The sequence below is a fragment of the Eupeodes corollae genome, chromosome 1 (genome assembly GCF_945859685.1).
Source record: "Eupeodes corollae chromosome 1, idEupCoro1.1, whole genome shotgun sequence".
NCBI lineage: Eukaryota > Metazoa > Arthropoda > Insecta > Diptera > Syrphidae > Eupeodes > Eupeodes corollae.
This window is the reverse complement of record NC_079147.1, coordinates 109,969,258-109,992,530: the sequence shown is the minus strand read 5'-3', so window position 1 is coordinate 109,992,530 and position 23,273 is coordinate 109,969,258. Positions and strand designations below refer to the sequence as shown.

The 23,273-nt window shown below is 34.0% G+C and overlaps 1 protein-coding gene across 15 annotated transcripts in view; it reads right to left on the bottom strand.

Moving 5' to 3' along the window:
* LOC129953701 (protein lap4) overlaps nucleotides 1-23,273 on the bottom strand; it is a 448,072-nt gene that overhangs the window by 229,546 nt on the left and 195,253 nt on the right. For all 15 annotated transcript variants that reach the window (XM_056067065.1, XM_056067064.1, XM_056067066.1 and 12 more), the window contains 4 exons: nucleotides 19,929-20,155; nucleotides 15,497-15,754; nucleotides 15,323-15,405; nucleotides 14,975-15,246 (listed from right to left, as the gene is read on the bottom strand). In XM_056067065.1, the coding sequence (XP_055923040.1) occupies nucleotides 14,975-15,246; nucleotides 15,323-15,405; nucleotides 15,497-15,754; nucleotides 19,929-20,155 (840 nt within the window). The remainder of the gene's footprint in view (nucleotides 1-14,974; nucleotides 15,247-15,322; nucleotides 15,406-15,496; nucleotides 15,755-19,928; nucleotides 20,156-23,273) is intronic.

The window sequence follows — 23,273 nt, the reverse complement described above, 5'->3', positions numbered from 1 at the left end:
GTAATTTGGCAATAATAGGATTCCAAATTTTCTTTTAGGAATTATTTTGAGTGTGAAAATAAAAATGAAAAAAAAAACAAGAAAATGTTTTCAATGTTTACCCTTAGCCCTTCACGCTACAAAGTTTTATATAGATCAAGAATAAACTTTGCTTAACTGTTGCAGTTTATAAGTTTAGTCTTCTATTATACGCAGGAAAAAAGAACTTTTTGGAATAAGTACCGTTTAAATATAACATCCCCTTTTAAAAGTTTTGCTTACTACGAGTAGAAAATGTTTTTATTTTTTTTTGCTAAGGTATTATCTGTCAAATTAGAAGCTTAAAACACAAATTTGACAATTGACGGTTGAAAGCTGGTAGATGAAAATTGAAAACTTTCCTCGTCGACTATTAAAAAAGTAATTGAAGAGTTTAATTTAGGGATGTTTAGTACACTGTTTTTGAATCGGTTTTATAAGAGTCCACTTTATGTTTAATTTTTTCTGAAAATTATCTGTCAGCTGCTGTCTATCTTTTTTGTTCAGCCCTGTCTACAGACGGCTTCTGATTTTGGTTTTGTCTTTACGCTTCAGGTTGCAAAACTGTTGAACACGTGGCAAATGAGAATATGGAAATATGAAATACATACTATCCGAATTCAATTTTCTACGAAACGTTTGCAAAAATGTAAAATTCGAGGAAATAAAGTCCAAATCTGTCAAATCAAGCCAAAAATAAGACATGAGTATTAAGGTAGCGATACCTAAACAAAGGTGGCAAGCTTCAAGAATCCTGAAAGGCTCTGGTGCATCATTGGAGGCTGGAAGGACACCGCAGCAAACCGCTCGCTTCGGTGTGCACTATACCAGCACCTTCAATATAATCAAAAAACCTAGTTTCAGTAACATCACGAAGGGCAAAGTCGTGGTTGCGGTCATTGACAGAATGATGTCACAATTTCGGCTGATCGTCGGCAGTTTGTCAAGGTAAAGCTCTCGGGTGTCTTTCAAAGCATTTTGAGAGAGCTTCCAGAACCCCTTCCCTTCACAAGCGATGGGGGTTGGCATCAAGGTCATGTCAAACTTATGGTTTGTGGCGATCAGAGGTCTGCTTACATGTATATGTACAAGCTTGCTGTCAGACGGTAAGGTGAAGTTTTGCCAGATGCGAAGCTCGAGGTTGATGCTAAGGAAGACATTTCTAGTGGACCTAGAGCCCATATTTGGATTCCAATCGAACCTCTTGGTATCGAGGACATTCTCGCAATGATCAAGGTTTGCAATCCATCCCCGCCGACTCACTATTTTAAGATCGCAAAAGCTCGAGGAGGTGAAGGATAGTCTTAATAAGAGTACCATTAGGGAACTCAATAAAGAATCCCTTGATCCTCTAGGCCTGACCTCAATTAACTATGGATTTAAAACAATCAATATTTGATACAAAAAAAGATGAGGATATCGCAGATAGCTGGCCTCCAGCAACACTCGAAGGCGAACTCGCGGTTGGAAGGCCTGGGACGTCGTCTTCCCTCCTACCGGAATTCGGCGATGTACCCATGCCCTCTTCGATCACGACTCGACCTTTTAAAAAAGTCGACAACAGTCATACCTCCATGGAGACTGGGAACTACATAAATATGGTTCTTTTGAGCGAGGACGAACTCTTTAGTTCATCCTCAGCTCGCTTAATTTTTGGGAGAGACGTTAACGCTCATCACACTGTATGGAGGAGTCCAGATATAAACGACAGAAATGAGTCTCTTTTTGATTATATTCCACTACTGATACTAATCTCTTAGTAAGTAATGTTGGAAATGAACCAACCTTTATTACTACTAAAACTCGACTAGAAGTCCTAGACATAACTCTTGTCTCCGATACTATTCACCATATGATCTTGGACTGGAAAGTATCCAAAGAACACTCGTTCTCTGATCATAGATATATCCTGTTTAATGTCAATGTGGATGAAAACTCTAGTCCATTGACTTTTCCAAATTATTGGAAAACCAGCTGGGCTACATACAGTAACTTATTACAAAAGTTACTAAAACCTGGACTATCTAGTCCTTCCTCTTAAGCTAATGAACTTCACAACAAAGTCATTGACCTCACCTCAGCTATGAACGGTTAGCTAGAAATTGCTTGTCCATTTATACACATAAGAGGAAACCACAATGGTGAGCTTGACGCGCTCAGGAAAGAATGCGAAAACTTTTCAACCGAGCCAAAGCCGCAAGACTAGCCTTGTAAGAATTTATAAGAAGGCAATAAGGAAATCTAACCGATTTTCCTGGCGATCCTTCTGTGGCACGAAAGAAGAAACTTCTGAAGCATTTAGGTTACGGAAAATTCTTTCAACTAATCCAGCGATATCAAGCTGCTTGAAAAATGCAGACGGCTCCTGGACAAATTCAAGTAATGAATCGCTGAACTTACTACTGGACACTCACTTTTCTGGTAGTTCTCTTACCGAAACTTGCAACAGTCATATACATTCAAGTCTCAATACAACATATCCACAAGGTCTGATCACAAGGGACAAGCTACAATGGGCTCTCGACAGCTTCAAACCATTTAAATCTGCAGAACCAGATGGAATAATACCAGCCGAGCTACAAAATACTTCTGACATAATTGCACCAATCCTTGAGGCAATTTTTACCAGCTGTCTTTACCTGGTCTATATTCCCTCGGCATGGAGAGAAGTAAAAGTTGTTTTTATACCCAAAGCAGGTAAATGCTAGCAAGTCAATCCTTAAGATGTACGTCCTTTAAGTCTATCATCATTCCTTGTTAAGACCTTGGAAAGATTGATTGATACAAGTATTGATACAAGACTTCTGTCTTCGTCTCAACATGCTTACGGTAAAGGTAAATCGGTGGAAACAGCGTTACACACCTTAGTACGCACTGTCGTATATTCTTTCCATCATAAAGAGTTCACTATGGTTGCTTTCCTTGACATCGAAGGTGCCTTTAACAACGGGGACACATCTGCACTAACATCTCTAAATATAGAGAGTTCGCTTCGAGAGTTTATTTATTTATTGCTGACTAGCAGAATAATGAACTCAAAACTGGAGGAACACCGCAAGGTGGTGTTCTATCCCCTCTCCTCTAGAACCTAGTTGTGAATAAAATCTTAACTAGTCTGGATGCGGAGGGTTCAGGGTGATCGCCTATGCGGACGACATTGCTATAGCAGTTTCAGGAAATCATCTTAACACTTTAAAAGAACTCTTACAAAATGACTTAGACATTTGTCAACCCTCCCTATATTAAAGGAATCCAATTAAAATTATCAGACGAGGCCAACTACCTTGGTCTTGTCTTAGATACAAAACTAAATTGGAAGCGTACATGAAAGAGTTAAAAAAATCGTGTTCCAGGAAGAACTTATGGAGATAAAAGAAGTCTTGTCCTGGCTTAAAGAAAACATAATATCAACATCTTATATCCGTATTTTCTCAGATAATCAGGCTCTACAAACTCTATAACAGTCCATAACTGTTGATCATCTCTAATGGAGATGGCATTACAGTTTAGTATTCGAGCTTAGGAAAAAGCCTCAAGATTCATGTGGTATTACAATGGACCATTAAACTGGCCTAAGTGTGTCCTATTCCATCACGGACAGCCACTTTAACTAACCATGATGATTTTGCAAATGTGTGTAACGACGTTTCCACCGATATGCCTTTACAATAAACGAGGAAATATGGACCAGATATAAACAGATGTTAAAAATTGTCCCAAGGATTGGTGCAATTATGTCTGAGGCTTTTTGTAGTTCGGCTGATATTGTGCCATCGAAATTCTAAAACATATACATATGTATATCAAAGTACCCGTGGCGCGATGGTTAGTGCGTTGGACAGTCATGCGAGAGGTCTTGGGTTCGATCCCTGCCTGTGCCACCGAAAGCTTTTTTCACGGGTACTGCCTCTTGCGAGAAATTAACAAATTCTCCAAGAATATATAAACTGTAGGTCCCCTTCATCCCTGCATTTACTCGCACACACGAATGGTTAAAAGTTGTAAGTCACTAGCCTCTGGTTCTCTACAGACTGTTGCGCCATCTTATTTATTTATTTTTTTTATATCAAAAATTTTAATATTTTAGAAACTTTTTATTAGAAATTTTAATTTAATAAAATGTGGAAAAATCGACGGAAACAACAAAAAGGCAGGAGCATCTACCTAATCCTTCACCATCTATCCTATTCGTTTAATTTTTATATTTTGTTGGCCAAGGACATGTTGATGTCCTTCTACTTAAGATGTATACATGTTCTTCTTCTTTCAAATCGCCGATAAAACTTCTCTCTCAAAAAGATATCTTAAACTTTTTAATACGTTATGACGACCGTGAACCCATGAATTCATTTTTCCTTAATAAGGGACGAATTTCAAAAAGAGTAAAGAATTTTGTAAGTTTACATTTACCTATATATTTCATTAGGAGTAATCTTTCGATAAAATGTATGGGTTCTTTTTGGATTTTTTCCTTTAAAGTTATGAGTGAGGTAAGGCGAAACTGAACTTAGTAAAATATTTTATTATATAATCGCCTGATCAGCAGTTTCATTGACATATGAAAATAAAATAATCTTTTTGTTATAAAATGTTCTTAGAAAAATCTCGACATGGAAAGAAGAATATTTTCGAATCTAATTCCTTGCTTCGTTCCATAAACGAAATGTTTGAAAAAGGTTACCTAGATGACTATGCCTTGGAAAGCCTTAAGTATAAAAAGAAAAAGGATATTGCTTTTATGAACCTAAAATTGAAATTAAAAGATAACATTTTCCGGATTCTACATTCAACTTCAATCATAAAAATACCTAAATCCTCTAAAAGATATAAAACGATACGAATTCTTTGATTCCAACTACAAATTAACCATCATCACCAGCGAAATACCTTTAAAAATATCCTAATCGTGGAATTATTTGATTCAAAGCTCAAATCAACCATCAGATGAATGAACCTTCCATCAACTCCCCACACAATAAAATGAAAGATATATAAATCCTCCCTTCTACAAAACTCCGATGTCTGAGTCTGTGAGTCATTCTGTCAAAAAAAAAGGAAGAAGATGAAGAAAATCCTTCAACTTTTTTAAATTAAAATTCAAAACAAAAAAATACGACAAATTTAAATTAAGGTACGAGACAGTACAATGTCTTAGGTTGGGTACATTATGAGATATTCCAAAAGAAGCAAAGCCACTGAAGGCTTAGTTTTTTTTTTTCTTTTATTATTTTTGTTTAAAATTTTATCCTTTTAGCGCTATCGACCGTTTAAAAATGTATTTTGACCTTTTTCTTTATTAACATTAAACAAGATTACACAAGTCGTCGTCTTCGTCTTATTTTTCTTCTTCTTCGTCATGAGCTTAGAAGAAAATTTTGCATAAACAAAAAAAAGATACAAATCTGGTTAAAAAGCTGATAAAATATCTTTGTATTCCGGTTGGCCTTAATGTGAATCCCATTTTCTTCTTACACGTACTATATAAACTCTTTGCGATTAAGGGTTGACATTCTTTAAAGAAAAAACATTTCCTTTATTAAGTTTTTTTTTTATTTTTCATTTTGGTGGTTGATTGAAAAATGCAAAAAAAAGAACTATTTGACAAATGGAAGCTTAGGAGTTTTATGAACTGGATACAAAACTGTTGTTGTCTAATTTTTGAGACGTTTTTTCAAGGAAAAGCTTTGGAAATAAAAGAAAGGTAAAATTTATATTTATGTTCCTTAATAACGTATGAATATTAAATTTTTAGGATAAAGTTGAAAAATTTGTTGTTATTACTTTGTATAAATTGGTGGTATGGTTTTAAAAAAACTATCCTCTGTGAAATTTTAAAGTTATGGCATAGCCGTCAGTTGGCAAAGTACATATTGGTGCATCTATATGTGTAAAGCGATGTATATTTATTATATTTGAGTGTGTCTTGAAAATAATTATTATTTGATTGGTTAAGGTTGAGATGGGAGCAAATAAGTCTGGTCTCTGACTGTTGAGCTTCTGTTTAAAACGATTCTCGTACAAAGTCTTCTATTCTAAGGAACATTTTTCTGTCGATATAAGTTGTTTAGATCGATGTGAATAATTTGTTTACAGGTATTGGAAATATTCTGCCACTTTATGATCCACCAACCCATGTTGCGAAATTTATACATGAGCATTTTCTTTGTCAAACGAGTATCTATCTGATTGTGAAGCAACAAATTTCGTTGGAGTTCTTCTACTGCTTCAAATTCATCTATTCATCAATTATGGTTTGAGAAAATACTCCTCCATGTCATATTCAATAAACTTAGGGAGGACTTCGACTTTTCAATAAGATGGTATTGGAATCCATAGCTGAGTTGAACTTGACTCATAGATAATCATAGTCTTTAGTGACTTCAAGACGGTGTCCAGTGCAGTACCAACTGCCTCTTACAACACTATGAGATCTTTTAAATACTTGCATGATTTTGGATTTTTCGACATTTATTGTAGGTATGTTTAAAGCCGGTTTATCAGGAGCTGTGCATTTTCTGGTGTCTCTGAAAAAACTTACACTTAAATATTTTTTTCACGGGTACTGCCTCTTGCGAGTAATTGACATATTCTCCAAGAGCAATTCTGGTGCTTATGCTTTCTCGAATTAGCCGTTCGGATTTGGCTTGAAACTGTATGTCCCATCCATCCCTGATAGCAGTACTTGCACACGGGAATAGTTAAGAGTTGTAAGTCACTAGGCCCTAGTTCTCAACGGACTGTTAGGTTAGGTTATGCTAACGTGGCTGCGGATTTAGAATCCAATAACTGAGGCCAAAAGAAAAGTCCCATTGTGATACCACATGAATCTAGAGAATTACTTCTTACTAGTCGAACCATTTTGAGCTTTTTATAAAGCGAAGAAGATATTTGATATCCTTTTTAGCTAGTTCAAAAGAGTAGTCTCCCAGATGAAGTTTGCGTCTTAGTGAAAGAGCAGGGCAAGTGCAGAGAAGGTGAGAGATTAGGGAGCTAATATGAATTCTGATTTGAGATAACAAATTTTTAGAGTGCTTTAGGTCCAGTGAAGGCCATATGAGTTTTGTGGCTGCGCATGTTGGTAAATTGTGCCACCTAGGGTTTGCTATCGTAAAAGCTCTTTCTTTTAGCAGAAGTTTACATGTAGCTATCGGTATACCTATTTTCTCTCTTTCAGGTGAAATAGGTATGACGGTTCCATTTTTAGCGAGTTCATCGGCTCTACAATTTCCTGTGATGTCTCTGTGGCCCGGCACCCAACAGAGGTGAATGTTAAATTGCTGTGCCATCTGTATAAGAGACGATCGGCAATCGAGGGCCGTTTGGTTGAGACACCGTCAAGAGGTTTAATAGCAGCTTGACTGTCAGAGAAGGTGCGGATATCAGAAGTTGATATCACGTTTTCTCTTAGCCAGGAGAGAACCTCTTTGATCGCTAAAATTTCCGCTTGGAAGACGCTACAATAAGCTTTTCTGAGTACACACTACTACCAACTCCCTCATTTGTCTTGGATCCATCTGTATAAAAATGAATACTTTTGTTATCCAGGAGTTTTTTGTCTTCTCATTCATCTCTGGATGGAATGGATACCTTGAAGTTTTTTCCAAATTGGGGTTTTGCAATAGTGTAGTGCATGTACTTTGGTATAGAACCAAAGAGGTTCAAAATGATGGAGTGCCCCTCATTGTTGTTGGTCCATTGAGATGAGGCGTCGAGGCTTATCGCTGTACTCGCTGCCACTTGTTTACTGAAGATGTCGAGGGGTATCAGATGAAGGAGAGTGTATTAGGATGTTCTTCTGTGACGGCGATATCAACACCATCGGCATATGCAACCATTCTGTAGCCTTCCCTCTCAAGGGATATTAGTAGTTCGTTAACCACTATGTTCCACAGGAGAGGGGATAGAGCACCACCTTCCGGAGTGAATCTACTCACAGACCTTTTTATGTAAAAATCTCAGAATTTAGAGTTGATGATCCTGCTTTTTAGCATTAGATTAATCAACTCACAGATTGAGTATTCGACGTTTAGGGTCGTCACAGCAGAAGTGCAACGGTCTGTTGCGCCACCCGATTTATTATTTTATTTTTGAAATCGCAAATTTCGAAAACTGTTGGAATCTTGGCTTCTTATATGTAGGGACGAGGGAGTAATCCAATTGAAATAATTAGACCATGTCTTGCTAGACATGGTCTATTCTTATAACTAAAGTTTTCACTTTAGCTCTTGAAATATGTAAATGTAAAGTTAAGATACACATCATCTTATATAAATTAAAATTAAATAAAGTTACATGACGAAGAGCCTTGACTATGATATAAACCACCGGTTTCAGAAAGATCAAGAAAAATCATTGAGCGCTCTTAGTGAAAAGATGAAGGACCGTCTGAAACATGTTTTGTAATTTTATATAAGTATTATTTTTCTATTAGAACCATCTTTATGAGAAAGAACTTTCGACACAAAGCTACAGAATTTTTCGTCCCAGGAACAAAAGCATACTTTTCTTATAGTTTTTGATGCACTGAATTTGAATCCAAAGTCGAAAAAATTCTTTCATGTCAGAACTTTGAAATATATATGAAAACCTCAAAGAAAATGATATGCCCCAAAAACGAGAACTGATCGAAAATATTGGAATCTAAATTCGAAATCAGAAGACATATTGACAAGATTGAAACTGAATTTAAAAGCAAAACATAAGTTCTCTCATAAACCGATACAAATTAAGTTCAGAAGATTACCTTACTTGAAAAGCGAGTTTTTGTAGTTTTGTAACCTGAATATTTTAAAACCTCACGTACTACAGCAATTCTGACTTCAGATTCGGAATTCGCATACTAAAATCCTTAAGAAAAGTATAGCTTTATTAAAAGTTGGATTTCGTTGAAGACCAGTGTAATTTTATTGTTTACTTATCCACCAATCCATGCTGCCCAACTTTAAGGTTCATGATTAAGGTTTTTTTTTTAGAGATTCCAAGTTAAGAGAGTTTATACATAACTTCGTTTCTATTGATAAGGTCGACAGCTGCTTAAATAAAAAAAAATATTTGTCCACTGTACGGTAATTCTTCCTGAATCCGATTTTTCTAATCTGTTCATTAGAATCCCCCAAATAGTTTTTCTAAACAATTCATAAATGAAATTCTCCGGTAACTTGCAACATCGTTCGGATCACCTTTCTTATGAATAGGGAAAATAACTGAATTTTTGAACGAAGAGAGGAAGATGGCGGTTGTTAAAATGTTATTGAAAAGTAATTCTAACTTTTTCGTAAAAGTCGGTGTTACATTTTGAATTATTTTTACGGAAATATAATTCACCTAAAATGCTTTTCCATCTTCAGCTTTTTGAACGACGATTATTATTTCATAAGTGTCTATTTAAGAGTCCAAAATTTCTTCAATAACCAGGGGTTCTACATATAGGCAAAGGATAAATTGAACTTACTGGACAGTAGGTTTTTGAAATGGTGTGGTAGTTGATTTGAGGACAGATATATACAAATTACAAAATTGAATCCATATAACTTGGCTAATTTTCAAAAGTCTTTTCAATTCAAGACCCAACTTAAAGATTTAGCTTGAATATTTCCAAAGAAGAGGCAATGTGCAATGCAAAGGTGTATCAAAATGGAAGATCTTCAGGAGCAGGATTTGACTGAAAATTTCTAGATTATGTTTAATTCAATTTATAAAGAAATTGAAGAAACTTCCGAGGAATCGATGCTACGGGAAATTCTTTTTACTCTTTCCAGCTATGTCAAGCTGTCTGAAAAATGCAGATGGCTAATGGACAATTTTAAGTGAAGAATCGTTGAACTTATGAACTTTCTACTGGATACTCACTTTCCTGGTAGCTATCTAACCGCAACTTGTAACAATCAAATTCGTTCAGGTCCCAAGTTAACATATAAACAAAGTCTGATCACAAGGGCAAGCTACAACAGCTTCGAAGAATTGAAATCTGCACGAAAAGTCTCAGTCATAATTGCGCTAATTTTTGAGGTTTTTTTTTTTAAAGGCAAGTATTGATACAAGACTTCTGTAGAGGGTTCACTTCAGGACTTAAAACTGGGCAACTATTAGAAGATTCGTTAGTAGATAGTTAGTGTATTATGTAGTAAATGAAATTCTAATTGGTCTGTATGTGGAGGGTTTCAGAGTGATAACTTTGTTTTAGGAAAGCATTTAAACACTAAAAGAACTCTTAAAAAATGCTTAGGACAAACTAATACTTTTGGCTGATCGTCGGACTTGGTGTTAACCCACACAAATTCGAATTAGTCCTATTTCCGATGAAATACAAAATTCGATATGTTAACCCTCCTATACATTTAAGATTTAAGGTATCCAATTAAAGCTCTTATACGAGACTAAGTGTCTGGGTTTTATTTTAGAGAAAGAAATATTTTTTTTTCATATATCTTAATTAAGGATAAAAGGTTTGAATCGCTCGACAACTTAAGTAAAAAGAGATTCTGCAATCTGTAAATTGTGAGTGACACACTATAGTTTTTTTCCAACTTATTTGTTTACCTTAATTTGTTTTTATTTAGTTTTTAAACAAATTATGTTCTTAAATGCACCTATTTCCTTAAATTCAAGAACCAAGCATTTTTCTCTCTTTAGTTTTTAAGGTTTGTTGACTCATTTAATATTGAAATGTTTCAAAATGCTCACGCAAAATAGTCATTTTTTTAGAATTTTTCTTCTAGCATCAGCTCCAATCTACGAGTAGTTTAGTTAAAGTTTAATGGACTTCTTTATTTCTTAGAATAATAACATTTCATAATATTAATTTCTAAAGCCTAATTGGTATGGCCTATTTGGCCGTTTACCAGAGTGACATATTATAATATGAATTCATTAAAAAAATACAGAAATTGTTAAAATTTGTTTTGTTTACTATTTTATATAATTAAAAATCTTCTTCAATAATAGCTTTTCTATAACGCAGTGCTGTGATAACATAGTTGTTAAGTCCATCCCATCCCTGGTCGCCGTTGAGTATGCTGAGCATTTCTCCTTCTTCCAAGTTGCGTTTGTTGAAGTATCTCAACCGAATTTCAAGCAGAACAGGACATATTTCAATAAAATGAAATGTATCTTCACGCGCTTTCAAGTTACATAGACTACACAGTAAAGGAAGATCTGGTCGGTGGGGTACAAAGTTGAGACTAAGCAATTCTCCTCTTGCTTTGAAAATAATATTTATTTTATTTGATGAGTTCTTATTTAGAAGGTACGAGTTCTGTTGAAGGTTATAGTTAAGACGATTATAGTAGCATCTAGACAGAGAAGAACTTGCTTCCGATGCAAATCTCTCAAACAAGATGCTTCCAAAATTTTCGAGGATCTTATTGAACTTTCTCCTTAGCATTGACGGTTGTTCCCTTGAGGATATGTTCATGATTGTACCACATGTTTCGGCGAGGTTAGTCCATTCTTCGAACATTGATCCTTTTCCTTAATTAGCTGCTCTTAGAACTTTTTTTGGTATCCGATTACCATCCATTTCAAATACCTTTACAATGTAGTTGAAGTGTATTGCGAGGGTGTCCATAATCAAAGTAGGTGTACCTGTTTCTAGGTAAACCATGTAGTTTGGGGTAGTTTTTGGTAGTCGAAGTATTCTTTTCAAAAAATATCTTAGGAATTTTTCCACAGATTCAAAGGAGGAATATCCCCAAACTTGCGTTCGGAATGTTGTCTCATATTCAGGGTTGAGGTTACCAAAACTCCTAGGTATTTGTACTCGCGCACAATGTCGATTGTCTGTCCGTTATATTGCCACTGCTCATTTCTTGAATATCTGCCACCCCCACCTCTGAAAATCATCATCTTCGAGTTTTGCAAATTAACTTCCAGATTCCATCGATTGCAATATATTGCAAGCCTGTTTATCATCAGCTGCATGCCATCTACTGTTTCGGAGAATAGCACGATGTCATCTGCATACTTAAGGGCTGGAACAGTCAATCTTTCTACGGTGATTCCACCTCTCACTTCATCAGTAATATCATTTATGAAAATTATAAATAGGAGGGCGCTAAGAATACAGCCTTTCTTAAGACCAGTTACTGTTGCAAACTCCTCGAATATAGACTCGTCATCCCAAACGTAAGCTAAGTTGTTGTCGTACATCGCTCTTAGCACGTTTATAACTTTATTTGACACACCTGATACAGATAGCTTGTAAAAGAGAGCTTGACGGTCGACAGAGTCAAAAGCTGCACGGAAGTCTATAAAGAAAGCGTATAATTTCTTCTGCTTCCTTTTATAAAGATCAGCAATGTTCAGCAGTGAAAAAATATGGTCTATGGTTGAATACCTTTTCCTGAAACCAGACTGGAATTCCGATAGAATGTTCTTGTCCTGAATAAGTCCAGCAAATAGCTTAGCGCAGGTGTTAAGAAAAGAAATCCCTCTGTAATTTGCTGGGTCCTCGTAGCTACCTTTTTTGTGAAGCGGAAAAATAATTGACTTATGAAAAAGTTCCGGAACAGAGGCACTTTCGAAAATTCGTTTGAGTTCGGATGTTAAAAGAAAGATAATTTTTTCCGTGGCGTGTTTGAAGAATTCAAAGGGGATCCGGTCATCCGCTGGGGCTTTGTTTAATTTTGCATTTGCAAAAACTTCTTTCACTTCTTGGATCGAAAAAGGGGCATCTAAGTACTCATCGAGGATCGAGGGAGCTGCATATTGCACCAAAGGACCATTTGTTGAGCCATTGAGAAGGCTGATGAAGTAGTCTCTAAGATCAGATGCCTGCAAACCCAGAGCGATAGTAATAATTTTTCCATTGAGATGCTTAAGAGCTTTCCAAAACTCTGAAGATGAGCGGGTGTTATTTATAGCATTCAACATCAAACCATTTTTGTTTAATTAATGCTTTATATTTTTTTTTTGCGGATTGTTTTTCGGGTTTGCTTTCTTAATCATTTCTAGAAGGGTGTTTATATCAGCACGAATATCCAAATTTCCAAGCGTCTCCAGTTCTTTGTTTAAGTTTGTTTGGTAAACGTTTCGGTTCCTATCGTTCCAAATCAGTTTTGGAACAAGGTTAAGCTGTCTTGTATTGACTGGAGATTGTGATGTTGTACATTTCAAGCGGCATATGATCTGAAAACGTTTCGACTCCTATTTCAAAATTACTTATGACATCATTTCATTTTCCAGATATGAAGCAATAGTCAATGACAGAACAACTAGATCCTCTAATGAAGATATACTCCCCTTTAGCGACTCCTTCACAACTTCCATTTAGAACATGACAGTTGAATTCATCTTCAAGTTCCAAGATTTATCTACGAGTAAGCAGACTGATAACGATAGTAATAACCGACTCCTCGAAATTGAGTCAGAAAATAATAAACGTCAAAAAAGCCAGAAATTTTTCATATCAAATGATGCTTTATTTGCCTACGAAAAAAGATCATATTTTTCTGGCAAACTTTTCTTGAAAATATGCGTTAAATGCATTAAATACACTCTAAACTTTTATATTTTAGCTCCTTAATAAGGCATAATTAGAATACTGTTAGAATCTTGGAATATTTTCACATATGTATAAGGAAGCCTTCCAATTAAGTAATGAGACCAAAACTTGACAACAGTGTTCTAAAATAATCTAAAAACTAGAGTTATCACTTAAGCCTTTGAAATGTGGAATTAAAAAGTTAAGATACACAACATTTTGTTATTTAAATTGTATCACCCTCCTTTAAAGCGGTGCTCAATAGCTCATCTTTATGTTAAGTTCAGTGTTATGTTAAGTGACCCCCTCCTGATTAAAATCAAAGCTCTTTACATTCAAAAACCTAACCATACATTCTATGCTTGCTTACCCCAAATATACGTGTTTAAGAAAGAGCACTTAAAATAGTTATGGTATAAAGAAGAATGATCCCGAAGACATTACACAAATTAAATGTTGCAATCTAAGCTCGGTTAAATCCGGTAGGCATTTTAACCAAAGAACTAGGAATATCTCACGTCTCACGTCTATCTCATTTTTGTGCCTTAAACCTGGACTTCTTCATTTTATTTATATGTTAAAAATTATCTTGATTCTCACTGTCCAAACACTTCCTGCATTCTTAAGAGTAGAGTAGTGCTCCTAAGAATTGTTCAGCAGTGTGTAATGAACTATTAAATCTTGGCTCTGATTTTCAGAAGTCATAACAATCTAAATTGTTATTCCTTTTTAGTGATAATCAAAAACACCCCCTTTACAATTTATTCTTACATAGAACAAAAATCATTTTCCAATATAAAAACAATACAAAAATTTAAAAAAAACTAACATTTTAAAAACTCATAGAGAGTACAAACCACCAACTAAAATGAACTTTTTCCATTTCATAGTTTATTTTGGAAGCGAACATGAAAATTCAACCAATTAACAACGGTTGAATAAATTTGAAATAATTTTTTAACTTTTTTGAATACTCGTATGTTTTTACGGAGAATCGCCACAAAATAAACATGAAAAATGCAAATCGTTTTCAAATGAACAACAGAAAAACAAAATGAAGAAAAGTGCATTTCATATGATACACAAATAAAAAAATAAAAAATCCCATCCACCAAAAAATAATAAAAATAAATTAAAAATCAAAGTGAACCCAAAATATACCAACAAAAGAAAAGAAAAAAAATAAACAAAACAATACAATATTATTAAATACAAACCAAAATAAAGAATTTTATTGAACAAAAGTTATATAAATTAAAATAAAAGAAAAACAAAAAGAAAATTATAAAAAAATGAATCTTAAGTCGAGAGAAAATTTTGTTAACAGAAAAAAATAAAACAATTAAAAAAAAATATGTAACTTTAGCATCTTCGTGACTTGAAACAGTAAAAATTCATAGAAAAGATTCTTAGAAATTATTTATGAGTATTTTATGTGCGATTAACGGTTTGTTTTTGTTTTTTAAAGACACTCACCCTCATGCATTTGCACGGGTATTGGGGTTGAGGCTTGTGATGATGGTGGTATGGGCGATAGGGATGATTCAAATGGAGCCCCAATTGAGTTATCATTGGTTGCTTCAGCAATTAATTCGGGAGCTTCTTCGATTGGCGATGTAACAGTTGTGATAACTACTTGCTTAGTTTGAAGTTCTTGTTTCTTCATAGCATTTGCTAGCAATTCAGTAGTTTGCTTATCAAGAACTCCGTGTTGGACACGTTTGTTTTTCAAATGATGGGGTGTATCTCTGAAATAGATTTCAAAACCAAAATCAGTTACAACTTTGAAATTAATGTTTATCGTTATTAAGTAAGCTGACTTACCTTCGGTGTAGTTTCATTGGCCTAGTATAAAAGTCATCTTCTTTATCGTCTACATTGAAACCAACTTTTCGTTCATTAAAATCCTATTTCAAAGATTAACATAAATTAATTTAAATGAAACGGTTAAAAATGTTGTTGAATGTCCAGGAAGTGGTTTATGTTTGAAATACTTACATATTCGTCGTCATCGTCTTCTTCATCTTCGTTTGAAGATTGTGAATTGGCCGCTTCTCTTGCACCAGTTGGTGAAACCAAGGGTTCTTGTTCAGAATTTAGTGTGGGTTTATGGTTTGATGTTGAAACCAAAGAGGGCGCTACAATAGCTTGAGTTGGTGAAGTTGGAAGCAGTGGTTCGGTTTGTGTTTCTGCTAAATTTTCCATTGTTGATGAATTCATTTCGTTTCTCACCGACGATGAAGGTTTCGATGAACTCTGTACAAATAAGAAAAATTACGAGTATAAACATTTGTTTCTGTTATCTACATATTATACGAATTATGTACATGGGCATTTCTGTTATTTATCTGTTTAAAATGTAATGTTTTTGAAAGTCAATAATAATAGTTATTGTACAGTGGATCCCACGACTTATCGGCACATGGAATATATATTTTTGAATTACATTTTAAACGAGAAAACGTAAGGAGAGTGTAGAACTTTATAACCATTTTATATGACATATGTATATACACGTTTATGTTTTAATTAAGCGAAAATTACAATTTAAAACATTAAACAGCAAATTAATATTAGAAATCAAAAGAAACTCTTTAATTTCGTATATTACACATAATAGGACACTAAATATTTATTACCAGGTTGTGTAACTCTTCGATTTAATGGCATCGACATACTAAAGAGACAAGTTTTTACCATACTTAAGGACGTCCTTTTTGCCATTGTTCTTGAAGGTTCGTCTTAAGTTCGTTAATGCTTCTAAAGTTCTTTTGAATAACTCGAGGTCCAAGTTCATCTCAAATATCCTCGAGTGCAGGTTAGGTGACTTTATCTTTATTTTAGGTACCTTTGGGCAGTTATACAATAACCATGACCTTGCTGTGTATTATGAGTCCTGGTATAGAACTGGCACTGTTTCAAAATATGGAAGTTAGTAATTTGATATACACAATATGATAGTTTCGAACACCATAACTTGCAACACATCTTGATATATTGACCGACCTACCGCCATGGTTAACAGTAGATCGAGTATAAAAATAAAAAACTAGGTGGCACAACAGTCCGTAGAGAACCAGGGCCTAGTCACTTACAACTCTCAACCATTCCTGTGTGCGAGTAATTGCAGGGATGGAGGGAACCTACAGTTTATATGCCGAATACGAACGGCTAATTTGAGACATAACTTTTTCATGACAAGAATCACTCTTGGAGAGTTTGTCAAGTCCTCGCAAGAGGCATTAGCCTTGAATAAAACTTTAGGTGGCACAGGCAGGGATCCAACCCAAGACCTCTCGCATGACAGACCAACGCACTAGCCATCATTCCACGGGTACTACAGTAGCTCGAGTATGCTTAAGAGAAAATTCTTCATCTGTTTTCCGACATACAGTACTGCTATTAGATGGGACTTTGATCGATAAAACGGGTTTTTTAAGATAAATTATTCTTTTTAAATTGAACAAAAAAAATTGTTTAAAAATCGCGGGAAAAAAATATTATAAAAAAATAAAATGCAGAAATGTTAGTGCTTTGAAAAAAAAACATCACAAAAAGAAATTTCAAAGAAATATTCCATTCAAGAATAAACTTTTTATAGAATCAAAGTGGAAAGGTGTTATGCCATCATAAAGGAAGAAGGCCTCAAAGCACAACAGTAAAAGATGATTGAAAAATAACAAATTTCTTCCGAAGAAAACCAAGAAAAGCAAAAATTCAACTTGGGTTAACCATTGACCTATCAACTATCAGACGCCGCCGCACACTGCAGTTTGGATTGCGTTGGTTTTAAATAGCAAAAGAGCCATTTATTGTTAAAAAATGTGAAAGCTCGTTTGGCTTTTTCAAAAACTCATCTCAATTGGAGTCCCCAAAAATGGGAAACGGTCTTATTTGCTGACGAATCAAAGTTCAGTATGCACGGATCGGGTGGAAAACATGTCAGAAAGCCAAGAGGAGAGAGGCTAAATCCAAAATACAATAAAGGGACGATCAAGTATAGAGGTAGTTTAATTTTGGTCTTAGACTGCTTCTTTGGCCAAGGAATCGGGCCAATTTGACAAGTGGAGAGCATAATGAAGTCTGAAGACTATGTAGACATCGTTTGTAACAGCATGCTGCCTTATGCTTATTGGGATATGGACGTTCCAACAAGACAATGATCCCAAATACAAGTCTAAGTTGACCACAAAATGGATTGCAGAAAAAAGATTGAGGTTTTACCATGGCCAGCCCATTCCCCAGACCAAGACCCAATGAGAACTTGTGGGAAATTGTGAAGAGAAGAACTTGGAACAACATTTTAGGCACAAAAGTGACCTCTTCGCTGGAATTCAGAGGCATTGAAATGATATTCCAAAAACGCTTTTTAATAACCCTATTGCTTCAATGACCAGAAGATATACAGCCGTTATTAAAAATAAAGGGTATGCAATTAAATATAAACATTTCCTTGCCTTGAAGTAAGAAAACAGTTTGAAATTTAGTTGTAAGACCTAAGTTGCAAATGTTTTGCACGGCAATTTTACCAACTATGAAAGTATTTTGTTATTTATTTTCTAATTAAGTGAAGAGTGTTCATTTTGTTTCCAACAATTATAACGTAATATCAAAAGAGTTTAAAAAACTTAAAAAATAATTTTGCTGCTTGATTTTCTAAACAATTGTTTTTTTTTTTTAAGAAAAATGTTGGAGGTTCTAGTTGCAAATGTTTTGCCCAGTACTGTACATGCGTACATTATTCCATTTGAACCATTAAGGTTCATTTTTCTTTCGTCCGTGAATAAAACCTGATTTATAATATTTTTCTATATCTACGGATTGACAAACAATGAACAGCTTTTTAGCTTTCGTCAACAACCTGATAGATGCTTATAAGTGTAGGTAAAGACCAGAAAAGTCCACCATTGACCAAATATTCACATTTCGGTAGATCGAGGAAAAACCCAGGAACTTCAAATCGATACCAATCTTCTTATCTAGTTTTGGTATCCCTGTCAAACGTATCCGTTTGCTATATCAAGGTCGAAAAAGATTTCAAGATCAATTTAGTGGTCAATGGGGGCAAGACCAAGTATATGCTTTCATTAAAAAAAGGACATTGAACGACGACATCTTGGACAAAACGTTAACATGGACAGCTTTTATGGCTGAAACACAAACACGCTTCAGCTTCAGTTTCGCCTGATGTTTACGAGTTCAGCCATAGGAATTCAATGCATGCTATCACAATGAAGCTCCGATCTCACGTTTCATTTGACATTCGTAAGGAAAACGGGAACTCTAGTTCAAGTTTGCTGAACATTTGCTTTGTCTGAGAGCTTAACACCTGTAAAAAAGTCAACAAACAAAATACATTTGCCTTTGGTGGGATTCCCATTGGTTATTATAGGCTGTGTTAGCTACTTCCGCGATAAATTAAATTTGTTCGATTTTAAAACTCATATTTTTTTTATTTTGAGAAATAATAACAGCTGTTAATGATAGAAGTGCCATTTTAGAAATTTCATATTGGAAGTGTCATTCAAAGCAACCTCGAAGCAGGCACAACGTAACGCAGACGAAGCTGAAGCGTGTTTGTGTTTCAGCCATTACTTTGAGCTTGTTAATGACATCAACGCTCCAGCCCGGAATGTCTTCGAATTCAATCCTTTAAGTAAGTAAGTACACCTTTTTATGCAAGGCTGTACGGTCATTTCGGTCACTAATTCGATAGTGATACTTCTTCTGGTGGTTTTTTTGCTGAGTTTTTTACTTGTGGCGTCTTTTAAAAAAATCTTTAGAGATTCCAAAAATAAGAAGAGATTTTAGTTGATTAGTATAAAAGCTAGCTTCTCATCATACTCATCTCCAGCTTTTAATTTTCTGTTCACATTGTATCGTAAAATTATTTAATGGACTGTGTAATGGCTCTGTTGAAAAGCTTTTGCTATTTCTAATACTGATCTCCTACCCTGGCTACGAACGAAAACAATTTAAGAGTTTCCAAAGCGTTTATTTTCTTTTTATTTCGACGTTAAGCAGGAAGCTACCTTAAACATACGTAAAAGTCTTCTGTAATACAAGGTTAATAATAATATTGTCAATTGGCTTGAAAACTAAAACGTTACAGAGTTACTACAGTTTAAAAACAGTTAGAACTCGACTACTTATTTATTTAAACTTACTTTAGGCTTAAATGTGTTTTAAAGTCTTGCTTAAGTTCTACTTTGTCTATACATTTCCTTGGAGAAATTGCATTGCAAAAATGTACATTCTCTTTGTCCGATTAGACGTGGGAGCCACTGTATACATAACATAATGTGAACATTTTAAACTATATTTTTACATTTCTATATTTTTTTCTAATTTATCTGTTTTTAATAATAATATGTCTATTTCTTCGCATTCAGAATCAGCATATTTAATCAAGCTTAAACTTAAAATTTACCTCTTCTGACAGTGTATCCAAATTGGTTCCTTCTTCTGCTCTACTGCGTTCTTTCGCAAATAATTTGTGCGCCTTTGCTTTAAGCTCCTTGGGATGAGGTGTATTTTGTCGCACAAAAGGTGTATCCTTTTCGGTGCTGGAATCTTCTGAAAATTTAACGGAATGTGTTCTCGATTGTTCGCGTTCTTCCCAACCTTCGGAATCGGATTCTTGGTCTTTTCCAGTTCCTTCAATAAAAATAGAAAAAAATATTATTATTGATTTATTAAATAATTAAATATTAAAAGTAAAATACTATCATGCTAAAAATATCTTTTGTATAGGTTTGTATGTATTTTATATAAACTTGCTAATGTATTATTCAAAATGCTTAGCAATCGGTTAGGATATAATTTGATATGAATAACAAGCATTATTGTTAGCGGATTAATATTTTATAAAAATGTTTATAGTCGTTTTGTTCGATGTTTAAGACACATACAAGATATTCTTTAGGTTTACTTCAATTACATGCTGATATATTTTATATGAATTGAACGGAACTACCATGAAGTAATTTAACTAATTTATTTTTGTTTATTATAATTTAAAAATAATAATACGTTTTTATTTAGCAGTATTCGCTGCTCCAATGATGAAACCCTTAATCGTATTTAAAGTTTATTTTTGATATATTTCAAAAAAAAGTCTTAAGAGTCATGTTTAGTTGTAGTTTCCAAGTAGTGTCCAAGACTCAGACCATTTTGGCAACTTCGATTGCTCTATAAACTAGCACGTTGTGAAGTTTTATAATGGAATCATGCTTTTAGCTTTATGCCATATCAGGTCTTTTAAAATGTCATACCATCGTTTTTAACCATAAGAAGGTTTGGATTGTGAGTGGTAAAATGCATTTTATTACATTGGTGTTGCAAATGGCAGCATCTGTCAAACCTATCATGACATTTGGTAGACCTACCTACTTTGATACTTGACAATTCAACTAATTATAAAGAGGCTGGTTTGCCACCTATACTGATAGCTTCCCATCCCGTCTGTCGATTTGTCTTGCTTAAAAGGTTTGTAGATTTTCTAGTTTTGCTAAAAAAGTTGTCGATTTAATTATTCTAAAAATGATGAAATAGTTTTATTTCAAAATCTATTTTTGCTAACGAGAGTTTAAGAGAAAAACAATTTTAGCAGCATTTATTGAAAGTTTTTATTTCTTATAAAAAAAATACAGATAGGATTTTTTTTAAGAATATTATTCACAGAATAAAATCATTTTGAAGTCAATACCTTTATTTAAATAAACCCAACATCAATTTTTACCAGCAGCGTACTGTTTTTTGTAGATTTTAATTTTTTTGAAAAAAGCTGACTTGGATTTTAATAAAAGTTTTACTGAATGTCGAAAACTATATTTTCTATAGGATGAAATTAATTTGAAGCCAATATCTTTAGTTTTTAAGAAGGTTTTTAAGTTGAAAATCAATTTTTACCAAATTTTAGTAATGTTTTGTTAAGGTTTTTATTTTTTGTAAAAAAAAAACTGTCAATTTGATTTTTTTCATAACTTTACCAGCTGCCAAAAACGTTATTCTTTGTTGCATAAAATTACTTTGGAGAGAAATATTCGAGGTGTTGTTTATTTTTTTTTATTTATAAAAACGTTAATTCACTTTGCTATCACTGCACAATAGGGCGTCTCGTCAATTTTTTTTTGGAACAACTTAACGAAAGACCCCTCAAAAGTATTGACGAATATAGTTTGGCAAAAATAAGAAAGAAAAAATCAAGTCTACTTTTGGGCCTTTACCGCGTCTTGAAATGTATTAAAATATGCAATTTTTCTTTCAAATTTTTGCATTTTCAAACTTTATTTATTTAGTTATTTAATAGTGTTTTTAGCACTTGGCGCTGATATATTGAAAGTTTGGTAGGTAACATCTTTTTGGTTTTTATCAGACTTAATTTCTTAAAAAATGGTTAATTTGTCCTTATTAGGCACCTACCAATTATACTATTCGTTCGTCGCAAGATTCCTTTATATTAATTTAGTATTTATGAATTCTTTTAATTCGTATTTCAAAATAAAATATAAGTATAACGGATCTATATCTAGTTAACTGCGGTGTGAAACGCAACGTTTTTCAAATTTAAAAAAAAAATCGAACATAAGATTTGTATGTATTTGTTCGATTCGCTTCATCGCTAGTAGAAAAAGCCGCCTACTTGATTCTTTTTAAAAATTCAGTTTTCTGTGACGTTTTCTATAAAAGTTTTGGTAACTTGGAAAAGAAATTATGTAAATAAATCAATTGTTGAAGTGTTTATGGTAGTGTTTGTATTGTGTTATAATTGGGTTGTATTTTTGCTATTATTTAATCATCTTCGTCAAAATGAGCTCTGGACCTCAACGACAAGAAACAATGGTACCTTTTTCGGACCCTTTAGAGAACTTAAAAAAAAATCAGTTACCAACAGTAAAAGAAGTAGTAAAATATGTTCTTTTGTCACAAAGCCATCTGAAAACAAAATATAATGGTAAAAATCCGACAAATTCCGAAGTTTTTCATATTGTGAGTACAGAAATCGAAAATATTTGGAAAAGTGCGTCGATTCCAGTTGTGTGTCATAGTCGAATCTTACAATTAATCAAAATTCACTTCGATAAATATTTGACTCTTAAAAGATATCCTAATTCGAAAAAAAAATGTAAGCTATAACAGCAAATTGCAAGACTTTATCAATCTTTTAAGTACAAAATTGTTTGACATTGCATCGTGTAAGTGTGATGCATTTGATAAATGTCATTGTGAAAAGGATAAAAAAGTACCTGTTAATGAAAGGTCATTTTTAATAGACCAAAGAAGTGATAGCAAAATGGTGATCGAAGCTGTTGACAAAGTTGAAACTTTAAGAATTCAAAAGCGAAAAGAACGTTGTGCATTAAATCACCAAAGAGTTTCCTTTTCTGTCTTACCAAGTTTATTAAATGTGGTCGATACAGCAGAGTCCGTTGAATCTATAGAAAGAAGAAACAATTCAGTGGAACCATCCGAGACAGTCTATATATCAGAGCCATCAACATCATCAGGTAAGCGCAATTTACTTGATCTACCATCTGTAGCAAGAGTTTGCGACAGATACGGCCTTTCTGTCCGATCTGCTGCAGCGGTGGCTTCAGCAGTCCTCCAGGATGTTGGAATTATAAAAGCCGATAATACCACTCTTGTTATTGATAAAAACAAAATACATCGAGCATTGTTGAAATCAAGAGACAGTTTATCAAACTAAAATTATGATATCTTACTTCGAGGTATATATTTTTATGGAAGAAAAGATAAGACTCTTATTTCAGAG